The following is an 18742-nucleotide window of genomic DNA, read 5'->3' as shown; positions in this document are numbered from 1 at the left end:
CCTTCTGGGTCTTTAAGCAGCTCTTGTATTTAAAATAAATGATGTCATTCTTTTACTTTCACCACAAATTCCCTTTTATTAATCCTGATTCAGACTCAGAAAATATTAAAATAAATTTATCAACTTTACCTGTAATGCACTGAAACTGTCCATCTTCTCTTCTTATTGTAAATGCTTCCCCTGGATTAACTTGCACAAGAATAACCTTAAAAATAAAAGAGTGTTTACAACCATTACACAGGAATATGTTACAGAAGTCTGGCATATACAAAAAAAGAAGTTTTACTGGGAGAAAACAAATTTTTTTTTCTGGTTAGTAAATACATTATTTTTCACTTCACACTTCTTGCTGTCTTCATCCCACAGAGAAAGATATAAGAGTAAGAACAAGCACAGATATTTTTAAACCAACATTTTTCGAAGAATGAAGGATGGTATAACAACTAAGCAAAACAGTACCTATACAAATTTTATTTTCTCAACTGCTTGGTATAATTAAAAAGCTATTTGTACAGCTTAAATTATTTCAATAAATTGCATTAACTTCAACATTAATCAAACCATTACCTAAACTTTTAGAAGGAAGCCTAGGATTCCCAGTGTTTGACATCAACCACTTGACAAACAGTTTTCAATACAAGGAAAATACTGGGTCACGTCCCCCTTTACATGACCCAAGCATATTTTTACATTCATTAATGATAAAAAAATACTAGAAGTCATGACAAAGTAAGTGCACTGGATGCCCAGCATGAAACAATATGTATAATTTTATTTGTGGAAAGCTGGTAATCCTAATTTTGTAAATCTAAGCAATTCAGAAATGATAGCAAAGCACACAGCAGCCAAAATAAACACAGAAAGTATGTACCAAAGCAGAAGCCTGTTACAATTTCAGATTTCTGTATTTTTATTTGAAACCTACCTTTCTGTGGGGAAAAGAAGTTTGTAAACATGAAAAACCTAGCTTAAATCATGATCAAAGGAGAAAAAAACCTTAAAAAGCTAAAAGAGCAGGTGCATTTTATAATTTCCTTTCTGGACAGAACTTTCTACAGTCTTTCTTGCACATGTGTACATAGAGCCTATGTCCTCCTCCCTCTACAAATCAGAAGGAAAGAAATCTTTATAAACACAGCTCTTGAGCATTATTTCCAAAAATTTACTTTGTTAAGTTACTAAAAGAAAATAAAATCTTCCATGTTCACAAACACAAAACCAGAACTGGGAGCTTCAGTGTTACTCATTTTAGGAATACCAGAGACAAAGGAAAAGATAAGAAAATGGCAGAAATCATAGGAATTTCTACTTTTCTGGTGGAGTAATTTCACAAATTATAAAGAAGGCAAGTTCTAATTTCTAACACTAACATATTGATGAAATATGACAGATATTCACATTTTCAAGATTGGGCTGTGTGATTCAACACTGATTAACTCATGTTTGAGCAAGCACTTTAAAAATATTATCTTGTTTCACATGTGTTTTCTAGAAGCTTTAGGCTGTTTGAGAAAAAACAATGAATTATATCAATATTTACATTTTATCAAGCTAATAAATCTTCCAGATCTTCTGAAGCATGGCTCAGTATAAAATTCACTAAGAGTCAGTATTCATAATATAATCTAAACAAGATGATTTTAGTAATGAATTTCAAAGAAGATTTAAAGGTCTTCAGAAAAATAGTGTATTGGCAGAGTTTATTTTGAAATGTTTGAAGGTAGTATTTTAACAACTGGCTAGTATCACCTTCAGAATGTGATGAAGGAGCGAAATATGAATAGATGAGTTCATACAATTTCTTTTTTGGACAACCCAAGCAGGCATAACTTTTTGAAGACATATTTCATCGATATACTCTTCCCTCTCCTAGAATTGAAAATTTTAGCTTGAAGTTTAGACTGGAATAAAAGCACCTAAAAGCTTCATGGTACATGAGAATGTCTCTCCATCTGTTATGTGTGGGCTGGATAGCTACATTTGCCCACCTCTTTTAGCTGATTTAGGTGCCCAGCTCCTGGGAGGAGCCATTCTGGCTATAGTTGATGTGTCAATCTGTACCATTCTCAACTCAAGATTCTTGGTCACCATCATATGAACTGTGAGAAGCAGAAAAGCTTTAGGGTGATGGCTGGCCCTTGATTCCTGCTTTTAAAGTAATAGGGAATGTGAGTTGACTGCTATTCCCAGTTGTTCCTATTTATTCTGTGTGAGTGCCTGAGGTTGGTAATCTGGATAATAATGTTGTCTTGGGAACCTGCTGGCTTTCCTCTCCCAGACCTCTTGCTGCAGTCCATCCAAACCCGAGGCTCCAGCTGGTAAAGCAGATTTGAGCATGGGAATACACATGCTGGCTCAACTGCAGCAAGTGGGCCCTCTGCATCCTGGTTTTGTGTTAAATCAGCTTCTCCCATGTGAGCACCTTTGTTGCTCACTTCAGAGCAGCTCTGAGAAGCTAAAGGCTCAGCGCAGCAGCCATGGTGCAACAGTGAGACAGGCACTGTTTAGAAGCAACAGGTCAACTGATGGAATCCAGCACCATTCCAACACTCAGGACTGCCATCAGATTTTCACATCTCTGATGACATCTGACTGCGAATCCAAAGGGTGGGGAGATGAATCAACTTAACACAGTTTAATTAGATCTCAGTTCTCAGAAACAGGAAATAGAGTGGTTTTTGTCAATGGACAATTAGCCCACTCAAGGCCTGATTGTATTTCATTGACTCCCAGCTTCAGCCATGCTTTTATATGAGCATTCACATTTTTATTTTACAACTATTACAAGGTAGGCTGTGTATGCTGCTAAGTGTGTCAAAAGAGATTCTGAATCTCTGAATCTGAAGAAGGGCTGAAGAAATTTCAGAAGTTTCATGAACTCTGGCTTCAACAGTCTTTGTGTTGAGGCGGTGTACGACCAAAAGTGATTTCTGGACCAACCATTGAGTTGAACCCCATGGAGTGATCACAGCTTTGAGAAGAGCATTTCTGATACTCTGCACCTCAGTAGATATGATTTGAAATAAGAAAAATTAAAGCTATGCAGAGAAAGATTTGTATCTTTCTGGTTAGAAGAGATAGTACAAAAGTTCTATTTTTTAAAAGAGACTGTCACTCACAGGAACTCCTCTTATCTAATAAAGTCTGCAGCACATAATGAAGGATGCAAGATAATTTCTCTGAAGGAAAATGTAACATGGATTTTACACAGCATCATGTTCTAGGTAAAAAAAAAAATAAAAATCTATGGGTTGCTTATTTATAGCTCTTTCATCTTATTTGAGGTGCCTTTGTGCAGCCTTGCACACCCCATTAGCCAACAAGTTACTTCACACACTCTGACATCAGTACTTCTGAAAATCAGGGCCTATGTCTTTCACACTGAATATTCTAGATCTCAACCTCCTTCCTCTTCTGGGGTAAACATTCAAATTGGCTTGAACTAAGAGAAAAACTTTGGAAAAACCTGATGGTTCAGCCTATCCTCTGCCTCAATCTTTTTTGTGACAAATTCTGTTGCTTTACTCAGAGCACCTTAAGTTCTGCTACCCAAAGGCTGATGTGCATTCTATCCTGTGCCTGCTCCTAAGATAACTATGATACTCAGGAAAAAAACCTCATTTGTGATATGACAGTCTCAGTGGGAAGCACCTTTAGAACGGGCACCTTTCAAGGGCTGTTTCTCTTACTAAATCAAACACTAATTGAGAACTTCATAATCTTAACAAAATAATTTGAACTTAGGATACTGAAGCCTTGATATAAGTTCTAGAATCATACAAGCACTTTTAAAGCACAACCAACTATAACAGAACCTAATACAATTTAAAAGTGCAATTTCTGAATGCTATCAGAATTTTCACTCAATGTATTTTTGTCTCAAAACGTGTTAAGACATTGCCCTTATGAAATAGGAGTATTAGGTCAACTTGTTCTATGTCACTTCCACTGTGACTATAAATTGTTTCCTTTAAGCAGTTGTTTAATGATGATCCACATGACCTCAATACAGTTCTCGATGGAAACCAATAAAAAAATCTCCTTCCAGAGATTAGCATACAAGTTGACAATATGAGAGTGCAGACATGCACTTATGTTAAAAGCAGTTCTTGCAAAAATAAAAAAGTGGCCACTGAATGGCTGAAGTTTGAAATATCTGAAACATCAGTTGTCAAAACTATCAATTTTAGAAGTGAAATTTCACACTTTCCAATGGTACTTTATTTATTTTGTATAGGCAACTTTAGAAGATAAATCCAAACCAAATGAGTAACATACTAAGCTTTGTAGTAGCTTAATTTAATTATCCAGATTGGCAAAGACCTCCTAACAAAAAGCCTTCTAACAAAACTAATAATGGCATGTATTAGAAAGCTCAGTGTGCATTTCCTGAAACTGCTGTTTGAACTCAGGCAGAAACTGAAGCCAAGCAAGAACATAGGAAATGACCTGATGGTCTGGGTCAGCAGCCCATCTAGCCAAGCACTTTGACTCTAACATATCATATGCTGTTTAAGGAGCGTATGTGAACCAGGCCACTTCCTACAGTCCATCTCTCTTACTGTCCATATGTTCGCTAAAATCTTTGAGTTCACTTACAATTTGAATTGCCTCCACAACATCCTATGGCAGGCAGTAAGTTCCTGAAATTTTATTTTTAGACATTTTAAAACCATCTCCTACTACTTATATGCTCCCTAGATTCTGTGCTGTGGGGTATGCTGAAAAACAGTTCCGAATTAATTTCCTCCACCTTCTTCAGTACTTTTTTTAATATTCCCATCTCTTTGTACCCAATCTGCAAACCAAGGGGTTTTAATATTTCTGATCTCTCCTGGGAGAACTGCTACATTGCCTTGACCACATCAGTGATACCTAAAGCCACGTCTACATTAGCAAAGTAAACAGTATTTGGGAACATTCCCAGGTGGTGGAACAGTCACCTGCAATAATGAATATGCTATAGCAGTCCTGAGCATAACACAGGTCCATACAGAACTGAAAACTGTTCCTGAGATCACTCTTACCAGGCAGTTCGCAAGAAAAGATTTACTAAAACTGACTTGCTTCACGACACTTGGTCTCAGTCTCCATGAACATTCGGAGCACATTTAATTTACTAATATGTAAACAATTACTGACAGTATCCTGAAGAAGCACTACAGTATTTTTTCCTTTTTGAAGGACTAAATAAGGAACACACTCCTGAGTGGTTTTGAAAATCTATTCTTCACCTTAAATCACAATTTGAGCTGGTCAGATGTAACAAATACATTTTTCAAATACAACAATTCTTATATAAAACCACTCTGTAATAATTCTCTCCCTAAAGAATTCCAAATTGAATATAATTTTATTGTAACTCAAGCACTATAATCACATCCTATAGAGATATGTAACACTTCCACATACTACCATTAACAGATACTATTATTTTAAAATTATTATATCTTAAGATCTCATATAAGATTTACTACTACATCAGTGTGAGCAGGATGGAAAGCATTCAGATCTTGCATCTAAAGAATCAATGGAAGTACAAATGTTCAAAGATGAGAATGCTCAATGTTACTCATTTTTATTCAGTAAAACTCTTCTCTATCTGCAAGAGAAAATGCAGGATGTTTCTGCAGACTGAACCAGAAAAGGAGTTTAATGTTTTTTTTCCAAGTCTTCAGCTTGTTTCTAACACGAAAGAAATTAACTTGATAAAAATGGCTAGAGTCTTAAGGAAACCCCCATAAGAATGCAAGTAACAAAAGGTATAAGGGAAAGCTGTGCAAGGCAGAGCTGCAGTCACCTTGGCTCAGCAGGCTCCTCCAAAGAAAGGGAAAATTTAAGGCCAAATGTTAACACTTATCTCCATAAAGGTCTAGAAGTAATTTTTATCAGCATGAAGCAGAGGCTCCAAAAGCCAAAATAAGATCCTTAAAGGTATTTCACTCTGCCAATATGGTCACAGCAGTGTCTTTCAAAAGCAAAACAGCAACAATACAAAATATAGCTGATTTGTATCTTACTGATCTGTCATTAGGTATACAGAATACTTTCATAAGCAACCTAAGATTTTGCTCATGCCAGATGAATACACAGTTAACTTCTTTCTTCATTGGAGCACAGTGGGGGCAGAATGGAATTTAAAATATAGGGTTAGGCAATCTTGTTTTGGATATGTTTGTTTGCACACTAATTAAGGCCAAAAAGCCCATTAACTCCACTGAAATAACAATTAAAACCAACCCTTCATTCTGCAAAATACGCACTTCTATAAGCTTCTCTACTTGAACATCCATCCTCCTAACAGAAGTAGTCATGTACCAGAAGACTGACAGGTTTCAAAATAATTTCAGCTACCTGACTGAAAAGAAAGACAGCATTAGACTTGTGGAACCATCACAGATGAGTATTTACATTGCAACGTGAAGGAAAAGCTTCCCTGGTACTTTCAGGGGTAAAAAAAGTGACAAACTATAAATAGACTTGCACAATTAAGTCTCCGTCAGGTGGTTAGTAAGAAAGACGGAAACATAAACCTATGGACATCATTGTGAAATACTAATATCAAAATTGGATTCATCCTGAAAAGGACCCTAGATGAGGTGAAAGACTTGTAGAGTAGGAAAACAAAAACAGATTAAGACTAATCCCTAAGCATTAACATCTTCACTGTTTTAAGGCAACATCTCTCCATAGCAGAAACTGTAAATGCAATTAGAAGTCCAAACTATTTCTGTCCTGGTGGAGGAACAACAAAAAAAAAAAGCTGGTAAGTAAATAATGAAAAAAATCAAAGAGCTCTAAAAGCTAACTGCAAAAGATCTCACAGCAAGTTTGATGTATTTCTCTTTTGCTCAGCATTATACATGTGCAAAAGCAAATCTCAAATAAAATTTAAAAGGCTAAAGAGTAAAGCTTCCTCCCCAAATAAACACACACCATACAGCCAGTCAAAAATAAGTGCCTCAAAATTATTTTGCCATTTCTATCAATTACATACATGCAATGGACCTATAAGGCAAAAGAGATTTTTTTAAATAAAAAACCTACATATTCAAAATATTAATAATACTCTTAATTTATTGTTTAGGTTCTACAAAATTTAAATTTGGTCCAAAGTGAAAAAAAAAAAAACCCAAACCACCAAAACCCAAAAAAGCACCCAAACAACAAATGATTGTGTTTAGAGGTATACTAGATAGTCTTTCAGACAGACACAAAACAAAATTAAGACACTGGTTAACCTTCTCCTTCACACTGCTCTAGAAAGCATTATTAGGAGGATCTTCCTAATTTGAGAATTTTTTGCAGACCAAATTTGAATAAGGTTTATGGACGAGAGTTTAACTTACCCTTACCACATCATAATGGTCTTAAATATCACACATTTTAGAGCCACTGTTCAAATAATAGCTGTATTTCTAACAGAACAGGACTGCCTGAAACAGTTTCTAATTCTTTTAAGCCAGCACAAACATCAAGAGAATCAAGTCAGATACAATAAAACTTTGTTTACAAGTTTAGTATTTACAGCCAAATTTTCAAATCTTTTCTAGCACGTAACAAACTGTGTTGTCCAAATAAATGCTTTTATATTTAAAATCTTTTCTGTCTGTAGAAGAAATTAATAGCTACTGAATGTATAACATCATTTAAAAAAATTAACTTTCCTAATACTTATAGGCTTATTCCAAAGCAGCTGTTAGCTGAAAAACTGAAACTATAATTTTAAAGTTACTGGGATATGGGAGAAAGATTTTTGTCTTTGCAACAAAGAAAAATAAATCATCAAGCTTGTTCTGTCTCCAGAATATCCTGGCTCGCAAACCCATCCTTCAGTACCAAGGACTATCACTCTCCTGAAGGGAAAAAGAAAAAGGTTAAATTATTTAATCCTGACTGGGACTAAAGAAACCAAATCATATTAAACATTTGTGTCATGTGTGAAATTGTGGGAAAGCCCACATGAGAACTGGGACTCTGTTCTCTCCATAGGTTAGCACTGTCTACAGCCACAAAGGCAAGAAAACCAAAGGAACTAGACCGAATTTCAGTGTAAAGGGGCATTTTGAATCCTTCTCTCCCCAGTCATCCACTGCCTCACTCTTACTTTCCCCTCACTCATAGGGGAAAGGAACTGAAAGGGTTACTTTGTATCTTCTTCTAAAAGAAGTTAGTTATGCTTTGTGAATTTACATATTTTTTCAGAATGAATGAAATCTGGAACGAATTTTCCAACCAAGCTAAAAGCCTCTGAACATAAATAACAAGAATGCTAATAAATCTACCACTAAATATATCATAACAAACAAACAAACAAAGCAATCCATTAGCAACAAAGCTGATTCCTAGCTTGGCATACACATTAAAATACCAAAAAATGCAGGGACATAAGATGTGAAGGAGAAAGTGGAGGGGGAGAGAAGCTAGAACATGGTACAATAATTTTGGTCATTGCTATTATTAAATATATAACACGAAGAAACAAGAGTATGCTACATTACAAACTGTGGTTAAAGCACACTTAATTGTAACTATATAGTAAGAGACCATTCCTGTACAACAAGGAAGATTACAAGCTGAAGCAAAACAATATTACTAAAAAGCAGAGTTCTGTTTTTCCCTCATTCTGGAGTCATTTAGGGGAATGTGTGTGTTTTTTGGGGTTATGGGGAGTTTTGAGCTTTTTCCTACAAACTTCCTAAAAAAGCAAGAGAGTAAGGCGTTCTAAAATGTTTGCTCAGATCTTTAAAACCATAATTTAAAGATAATAGAATCAAACCATAGCTATACTAGCAGAAACAATACTATTTTCTGAGAGGTTTTACTAGGAAAGAGAAGAGTGTTTCAGGCTTGAGTTGCTTTTTTTTTGGTTTTTTGTTTATTATTAATCTTAAAACATCTATATTTAGCATTATATGGCTATAGGTGCTGAGTCAGTAGCAAAGGATTGCCAGCAATCACAAATAATGGACAGACTTCACCAAAATCGTATTTCTAAATGCACTGCTAATAGAAATCAACATCAGAATTAAAAAAGACAGCAGTGGTTTGTCTGTAACTACTGCAACTGAAATTAGCTCAGCAGTACTCATGAGAAGATTTTTACCCAAAAATACAAAGGTAGATTAGTTTCTGAATATTTTTCAAATTTAGGAAAACATCGTAGTTAATACTCTTGGTCATTCTGGCTTCAAAGAATTTTAAGACACTGAATCTGTTAGGAGGGTGGCACAGACAAGCTCTTTGTAAGATGTATGCTGTATCTTTAACAGTCTGTCTGCAACAAGATTACAAAAAGGTGTATTTCTAGAAAAGGGTGAATATAATATAACAACTTCCAGGCAGAGCCACATTTATGCTCTGTCATTAGGGCACGTATTCAGAACAATTACATTTTTCTCCACTATTAGTTCCAATCAAGATGTTAATTAGTGACATGCTTTATCTCATAACCCATTTCAAAAACCTTAGCACTTTGACTTACTGTTGCTCGCATCCTTTTATTTCTCTCATTCAACTGGTGCTACCACAGTGACAAAGGATGAAGGAAGATTCAACAGGCACCACTCCGGCTGCTCCAATCTGTTCCATTCACTTAATACTGAGGTAATCTTCGGGGATGTGTTGAACACTGCCCCCCCTCCTGCGAACAGGGCACCTCAACCTGAACGCCACGCGGGAGGATCTCCCTTTACCTTCCTCTATAGCTGTGCATCCACGAAGCATGTGGAGGCAGGATGTGAAAGGTAGGATCAATTAACAATACAGTCAGCAATACCTACCTCAAGCCTTCCTTCCTATCAAATTAGCCAACGTACAGTGAGCTTCCTGCTGTACATGAATGTATCATGTCACCATAGCAACTAAATCAACAAATAGCTGCTGCAGCATCTGCTTCTGGATCATCTAACGTCAGTCAACAGAAGGTTCGGGTTTAAGAGAACAAAGCTTCCAAATATATGCCGTTTTATAACTGCATTTTTAATTTAGCCTCCTGATTCCCAGACAGGATATACTAACTCAGAATGAACCAACTTCTGACTTTATAATTTGCAATACAGTTTATGATTTCATTTCTCAAGTAAGCCAGAAAGAAGGGAGGGAAAATATACTTTGCTTTAGAATCCGATTGATTATTTCTTCTCTTTTTCTTTTACAATCTCTCAAACACTGTCATACCAACTACTTTATACCATACATTTACTAAGAGACATGAATGCGTGTTTCTGAACTTCGCTTTATAATTTACATATGTCTGCCCTAAATAATACTATAGGCAGAAATACCTTTTATTAAATATTAATATTAGAGACATTTCAGAAAGCTGAAAAAGATGGTTTCCCTCTTTTAGTCTCCAGATCTAAACTGAAAACATCCAGTATTGTTTTCTGGCAACCTCACAGCTGTGGTTTTTAATCCCAACAAGAGCAATGGACCACTGGCACACCCTCACCTGAAGAAAAATACAGGGCAAAACACACATCCTTCTTTTCTTGTGAGAAATTACTTCAAATACCACTTATGCACCACTTATTTAAATACTAACCCATAGGCAGACTAGATACAGAGCACTGTTTGAAATTGTCTTGGTATTTGTAATGCAACAACATGAGATGACAGATTAAATGTGATCTAAAGTATAAAAAATTCTAACATTACTAACATCTAATGTTTTCAAATGTAGTAAGTGTACAAAGACACTTTTACGTAAAAGGACTCAAAGCTACAGCCTACTTACAATAAAAAAAGTAACTTTCCTTTCTTCTAACTTCAAGTTGTATTCCTAACATTTGATCAGCATTCAATTATTTACAAGTAAAAGCTTCCTAGGCAAAAAACATCAGTTATTCATACCCAGTATAATTTTATTATTAAAAACATCTACTTTTAATTTTCAAAGCAGATGTTTTCCACCCATCTTTTGTTATAAGGGAAATCATTACATCTAGGTTGACTCCACAGAGTGTGGCCCAGTGAGCAAGGAAAACTAGACACAGACTCAAGATACTAACACTGCTGTGGCTCCCATAACGACTTACTATGATTTGTGGGTTTGTCACCTCACCTATGCCAGAGTTCCCATTTGTAGGGCTAGTCCAACAGCATTAGTAAGTTCCTACATGCTACTGATCAAAGAATACTGCAAGACTTGAGTGTTGTTATTCATTAGTAGCACAGAAATTGCCAGATGGAATCACATCTGTGGTCAAGCTAAGGTGATGTCAGTTACAAACACAGCACAAGTTGTTTTTCCATTGACTGTATGTTCAAAATCTGCTGCTTATATCATAACAAGGCTAATGAGGCTATGAACTACTCTTTTCCATAATCAAGCCCACTATCACTTAAAAAACATATTAAATGGAAAAATGCAAAAGATCTATCTAACATGTATTACAGAGAGTATATGATCATTAAAGAGGAGCACCTGACACCAGTAAAAGCTAAATTAAAACAGTACCTTAAATTATTTTAAATTGCCAAAGGCTTACAAATTTCATGGTTGTGAAGTGTTACTTCCAAGTACATATTTCTTAAAGTCACCTTTCAAAAGATCTTTCTGTCTCTCATCTTCATTTAAACTTAATAAAAGCTTCCTCTCTCCACATGTACATCGGCTACTAACCAATAAAGTTTTGAAAACTTTAGATTAAGCTTTGTACCACACTAATTCAGCAGACTCAGCACACATCATGTCTGTGTTATCTATAAAGATATATCAGAATTTTCATTTTTTTTCCTTGAATTATCTTCTGGTTTTAGTATCAATGACAGACAAAAACAGGCTTCTCACCATTATTTATAGAAATGTCCTATAGACTTCAATATTTGTCCAAGTAATGTGATGCAACACCCTTAAACACCACAGTTCTAATTCTTCTATTTCCCAGTATATTTATTTGAGCAAATTCCAATTTGCAGGTTTCCCATGACTACACAATTCTCTACCCTAGCATCTGCTAGTACTGTCTATAAGGATTTAACTGCTCTAGATACAGAGTTTAAATCTTTCTTCAAGAAAAATAGCAAAGGTATAGGGAAAAGTAAAATCCATTAACAAATCTTGGGTTTCAGAACCAGGGAGGAAACCCATACAGAATTAATTGTTACATAATATGTTGCAATAGCAATTTACATGCTTGTGATTTTGAAAAAAACAAATACAATCCAAAGTATTTCAGCTTACACAGACAGCAGCTGCATGTTTGGAAAAAGTGAGTGAAAGAAGCTATGTTTTCAGTGACATGCTTCTAAGGCCTGTATTTTGAGCGGACAGACCAAGCAACTCTGCATCATTTTTCTAAAAGGCAGCTGACAGATAATAAAATCAGTAAACATTTAATCTTTAACCATTGCTACAAGATACTGTCAGCACCACTGACTGTGCTGACAGAATATCCCTAGAAGCAACTGGAAACAGGGAGATTGGGAAGATGGTGAGACTTGGTTCATTGGCACTGGCATTCAAAACCTACAGATCTCAATAAACTTTCATTGCTTTTTGTAGGAAGGCAGGCTAGAAAGATCCAAGAACGGGTGTTTTTTGGGTTTTTTCTAGAAAACAAATTTATTTATGAAAAGTTTTTAAAATTCTTACTGTACTTGTGTTTCTTCCCCTTCTTTTCATGTTGAAAATGATCAGCTGAAAAAGCTGACCATTGAGAAGGGCAGGCAAAGACGATTTCTAGCTATGTTTTATAAAAATACCAAGTTCTCTGTGAAGAACCACTAAAAGACAAATATTAAATTTTGCATCAAATGTCAATGATGAATGTTCAAGACTTGTTAGTGCCCACATCTGACAGTGCCAATCAGTGTACATTCCGCAACTGTGTCTCATTCCTTACTATTAAGAAATAATTACAATTTTGATCTACTTGCTGCTTCTTTGTCTCTTCTATTTTGCATTCTCAACTCTCACAGCTTGCCTAAGCAAAGTTTTATTTGCCTCATTTACAGCAAATCCAATCTGTCTCATCAGCATTGACACAGTCTTTGGTTAGCAGATAGTGCACAGAAAATTTGCTACTTAAAATAATACCACTATTTTATCTATAAGTAAGCAAAAGTATAAGCATAAGGATAACAGAAGTGTTTCAAGGAATCTGGATAATGCAACAGACAAACATTTGGGCTTCAAAGTTTTAAGCTAATCCATGTTTACAGGAAATTAGAAAGATGCCGTGCTAGGGGCAGTCACTGAACTCTGGAACTTTCTGAGGCATCCAGTGAGGTCATGGCCAGTGGTTAAACACATCAACCTCTAAAAATAAAAACTTTAAGACTTCAATCAGATAATTCTCATTTCATGATTTGTTTTTTGAAGTCCCTAGGAATTCAGTTTCACAATACTAAGCAAAAGTGATGGGAAACAGAGCTCACACTGCACAGCAAACAGGTAGCAAGGGCTAACTGAGGTTTCAGCTAATACTGCACAGGGGCTAGTCCCCTCAACAGGCATCTTCCCTCATCAATCTGCCTATTTGCAACAGTCCAAATGTATTATGGACTAGAACAGAATTTCATATTTCCCAACATGATTTCTGACAGCTCAGGTTCCTGTTTGCTGATATAGCAAGTTAAAAGCCCATAATATTTAAGAATGATGGATGTGTTTAACCTTTTTACCCCAAATACAGTATAAAAGGAAGTGCCAAAGGAAGAACATTGTTTAGTTATTAAAAAGAGCATTTAATTAAAAAAAATCAAATGTTATGAATTTCAATATCACTCCTAAAGTTTTTTAGCCTGAAAAGGTACCCTATATACCCAGTTTTGTGTAAATATGGGCATCAGTGTGTATCAATACACTGTGACAATACAAACTTGAGCTGGGAGAGAAATTAAAAGATATATCTCAATTAGATCAGATTGGAAAGACTTAGTAATGGACCAAGGGCTTGGTGGAAGATACATCTACAACCCCAATCCTTTCCCATGTATTTTATCCTCTATTTTAAAAATAAAGGGACAGGAGATAAAGCCAACTGCTATTTTTTTATATAGTGTGTAAACTACAGTCTCTTTCTAGAGAATGTCATTCTGGCTGCTCTATAAAATGTATAGTTCTGTAACATTCTGAGGGCTCATGGATTTTACCCAGTTGTGGCAAAATCTCAATCTCTAGGCAACAGAATATGACAAGACTATTTTAATTGGAGGGGACCTATGATGATCACCTAGTCCAACTGCCTGACTGATTGGGGGTTGACCAAGTTGTGGCTAAGGGCATTATCTAGATGCCTCTTAAAGTACTGTCAGGTTTGGGACTTTAGGCCACAACTCTAGAAAGCCTGTTCCAGCATTTGACCACCATTTGAGTAAAGAAATGCTTCCTAGGGAAAAACAGGTTTCAGCTAGCAGAGGATGTACCTTAGATAACTTATTTGCCAAGTGTGTAATTCTCATGTATTTTTAGAGTGGAGTTTCTGTAACTGAAAGTATGACTTTGCAAAGTAGTGTCACAGCTTGCAGAGGGATTGGAAGAGCTGCCTTTTGAGGAAACATAGGTAAGCACTTGGGGTGACTTTGTAGGTCTTGGAGTCTGGCATTCAGGTCATAGCATACTCAGGATTAAGTGTCCCACGGCACAGAGAAGGGGAGACATGGGGACATGCCTGAGTCCCAGACACTGTTCAGGCATAACTATACCCTTCCAAACCGTATTGAACAGACAAGCACACAGACTCAGCAACCAGACCCATTTGCAACAGATTGCACAGAAAAATCAAGCTACCTCAACACTTTTAGCTCCAGGCAATTTGCACCTTCTCACCTCATAAAAAAAAAAAGACAGGGAAAAAAAAGTACAGATCTTTAGTCACCTTTGTACACCATGAAAGGGTTCATCTTCTGGACATGCTTATTTCTCCCCATTGACTGTATTAGTAACCTACAGTGACTAACTGACTTGAAATTCAATTTTCATGTGTCATCCAATTCTCCCAAATGTCAGTTTCTGAGCAGATTAATTCAACAGGGGCTGAACGCCTCAAGTATCTTGGGAGTAATCTACTGTATCAGAAACCAAAATTAATCTAAGATTCATATCATGCACATGAAAACACACATTTTAAAGAGAAAGGACAATTACTGAAATGTTTTATGAGGATGCTTCATTCCATGAATTTTCACACCAAACAGAAGCAGAAAAGGCTATGAACTACACAGCCTTTACTCTTGTTTCTACATTTATTTTCAAACAGAAAATATTAAAATTAACATATCTGACTGGTAGTATAAATTGTGCAATAAATGTGATGCTGCTTTCTTCTCAACAAAAGCAGCATATTCCTACATTACTATACATGAAAGAATTCTGAATCCTCACTTTCTTCTGAGGATGATGACTTCTAGGAAATTTAAAACAAGTTTTCAATGCATCTGCAATCAAGGATACAATTTAAACAAATTGGAAAAAATCTGATCTCTAAGGCAAAAAAAAAAAAAATTACACTTAACTAAGAAAAAACTTCACCCTTCCTAACTAAAAAACATTATTAAGTTGGATATAGGAAGGATCTACTAACCCTAAGTCATCAAAACTCACATAATTTTAGCTTTTCTTTGTGATGTTATTTTTTAAAAAAAAATCATAGCCAACAACCAGTTAAAAACTTCCACGGAAAAGATTTTTCTGTATATGGAATGCCTCATATAAGTTTGATTATGTATTTTGCAGCGATGGTTGCTACACAAAAGTATTAATAAATCCTGGGGAAAAATAGAGCTTGATAATGAGCTTCCATAAGCTGGCACTGAAGCATTGCATGCCTGAGAGCTCCAATGGTTCCACTGAACACACTTCTGCTGCGCTTCAGTGCTATGAAGGCACTGAAGAATGGAAGAATAATTGTCAACTAAAACAAATTTCAATGAACTTCCAAAAATGAGAATTTAGACATATACGCTAATTCAATGGAGCCAAATGGGAAGTACAAAAAAACCCAAAACCCCCAAACAAAAAAAGGCAAAAAAACTCAGCCAAAAAGAACAGAAGCAGTCATGCACATACTCTGTGTTCTGTGAAATCAAAGCACAGATAAAAGAAAGGAAAACAGCACAATATGGAAAGTGATGGAAAGTGAGAACAGTTATAACACTACGTGTTGTTAAACAACTTTTAACACAATTTTTTTTTCTTGTTGAAGAAAGGATCATGAAACATATTGCAGTTCTAGGGTTGATTTTCAGCAGCAAGGCAAAACCAAAGCAAGCTGGAACTTGATAATGTACCATATGGTTTTCAGAAGCAGAAGTGCCAGAACAAAAAACTAGGAAACTCATTTAGCCATCTAGTCTAGATTTATATTTTCCAACATCATCTTCACCATTATTTTTGCTGTAATGTCACATATTTAAACCATCTGAAAGCCAAAAAAGGGGACTTTGTTTTATAGCCATCTATTACTCTGCTGACTGAAGATATCCTATGATTACAGGTTATAATAAGAACTTTAATATCAGAGGTTTAAATATTTAAAGAAGAAATTGGTTTTAGGAACACTAACTTGTAGATTTGATGTTAAATATCTACTTAAACCCACACACAATACACACACACACTACACAGATATACACACAAAGTGGGATTTTTGGAAAACCCACCAAACATCTAAACTTCTCAATAAAATTGGGAGGATAAGCAACCAACCTCCCAAGCTAGAAGTGCTAGTTTATACCTTGCCAAGAAATAAAGTGAACTACTATGTGTTCTCCCATTCCCCAGAGAAAAGGAAATGGTTAATAGGTACTGGGCTACTTTGAGAGTGTTATCTATATTTTCTGGTAGTAAAGGACACATAGGTGATATAGGAATGTCCCACTTTGCAACTGCTAGCTTTAGTGGGAAGGTACTGTGAGGGTCCAGAACTCCAGGGCTTCTGCATACTTTTGTCAGCAATTTACTGATTTGTTTTGAAATAGCACTGGGAGCTGTAGTAACTTTCCAAAACAATTCAACATCAGTGTGTTAAAGTAGTTTGAACTCTTGCCTCTTCTTTTCCTCTCTTTCCACCAAATCAGGATTCATATAATCAAGCACATCCTTCCTGTCCAGCCTCAGCAATAATCACTAAAGCATCACTACACTAGTTACCATTATATGAAAAACCCTCAAGCACTTCCATGCTTATACAATGTTTTCCCAGTTTCACTTGGCTTCTGTCAACTGCTATAGATCTGCTCTGCTCTCCATCTACAATATTACTCACCATCAAGATATAAGAAGCAAATTATCCCCTCATGCTGAACACAGTGATAGGAAGGTATAAAAGCAAGCAGTACTTCTGTGCTTAACAGATGAGGAGGAGCCAGTGAGCTTGGTCCTTGCTTTTTTTTTTCACTGGTTTTATCCTATGAAACTAACAGTAGTCCCATGTTCTGTGGGCCAGAGAACCAGGTAATCTCCCACAACAGCACAAAGTAACATACAAATATCCACACAGTTTAAGTTCCCCAAGTTTTCTCACTGAATACTAATACATCCCTCTAACTTTGTGGATTGTTTTGTTTTAAAACACGGTGGAAAGTTACAGCTTTAACCTGATCAGACACTTCCCCTATTTGAAGCGTATGACCTTTCATCTTAACATGTTCAAATATTTGTACTGCTATTTCACATTTACACTGCTAGCCGAACTTCAAGTATTTGAAATAGATTATCTTGAAGATATGAACTGTTCTAGAAAAGTATGGAATGGTCTGTATCCATCTGGTAACTCAGTTATGCAGTATAAACAATCTAAGTCACCATAATTACAAGAGTTAATTCTGGTAAAATGTAAGAAGGGGTAAATTGTTTTAAAAATTCCTCAGATGTTTTAAAGCTGAACAAAAACTTGCAACTTTAGTATACAGTTAGCTAGTCTAACATAGAAAATACCACTATAGAAGCAAAATAGTTAAATAAAGAACTTTCTATTGGTTTTCAGATGCAAAATACCAAAATAACAAATTTTCTACTGGTTTTCAAATACCTTTTCAGTCAGCACCGACTAAAACTAATTAGTTCAGCTACAGACCAACTTATACACTATAAATATAGACGAAGATATCCATTTCTTTACATGGACCAAGCAGCTCTGCATTTTGATTGCAGGAACACAAATTTTATCAGCTCTACAGGTTAAGTTATAGTTTATGCAATCCAACACCAATGCTGTTACAAAAGGAACTGGACAAGTACTTTTCATACATCAAGGAAGTAATCACTACAAAACGTGTTCACTGTAGCCAAGTAAAAAGACTTACAGAAAAATTAGTAACTCCATCATAAAGACAGAAGTCTTCTCCCTTCTTATAGTTTCTAAGTTCAAGGGAAAATAAAGGAATACAACAAAATAATATTAAAGTTTAAAATATTTTTTAAAAAAAATATGAAAAAGGCTCAACACTACAGTGCTTTGTACTTGAATACATCATACTTTCAAATGCAGTATATACCTCTTTCATGAGCATCATATACAACAAACATAAATGATTTTAAGACTGTCATAAATAAATAAGCAATTGCCTGACCTTTCTGCAGCCTAAGTCTTAACTGGGCAACCTTGACAGAGAACACAGTCCCTGCAATTCTAGACTTCCCATATTTCAGATATACAAATTATTTTCTACCTACTGATGGCTCTTATCATTAGATGCAAAAATGGTTTCCATTGAAGTTTCTCACCACTGAACAAATGCACTTGCTGACTCTTCATGAATTTTGTATCAGATGTGAAGGAAGGACAAAGAATGA

General features: G+C 35.6%; 1 protein-coding gene across 9 annotated transcripts in view; it reads right to left on the bottom strand.

The window, feature by feature from the left end:
• Window positions 1-18742, bottom strand: part of FNDC3A (fibronectin type III domain containing 3A) — a 113450-nt gene that overhangs the window by 74463 nt on the left and 20245 nt on the right. For 3 of the 9 annotated variants that reach the window (XM_086881307.1, XM_086881309.1, XM_086881308.1), the window contains 2 exons: window positions 6264-6354; window positions 130-205 (listed from right to left, as the gene is read on the bottom strand). The exons of 2 other annotated variants lie outside the window; for them this stretch is intronic. In XM_086881307.1, the coding sequence (XP_086737433.1) occupies window positions 130-205; window positions 6264-6314 (127 nt within the window). In that variant the 5' untranslated portion in view covers window positions 6315-6354. Of the gene's footprint in view, window positions 1-129; window positions 206-6263; window positions 6355-9484; window positions 9644-9782; window positions 9815-18742 lie in introns of those variants that run through there. 4 more of the 9 variants (XM_086881305.1, XM_086881304.1, XM_086881306.1 and 1 more) reach the window with 2 other exon arrangements.

Source organism: Cyanistes caeruleus, chromosome 3 (genome assembly GCF_971803275.1).
Source record: "Cyanistes caeruleus chromosome 3, bCyaCae1.hap1.1, whole genome shotgun sequence".
In the NCBI taxonomy this organism is placed as follows: domain Eukaryota; kingdom Metazoa; phylum Chordata; class Aves; order Passeriformes; family Paridae; genus Cyanistes; species Cyanistes caeruleus.
Note: the sequence above shows the minus strand (reverse complement) of the source record. Positions and strands in the feature narration are given on the sequence as shown.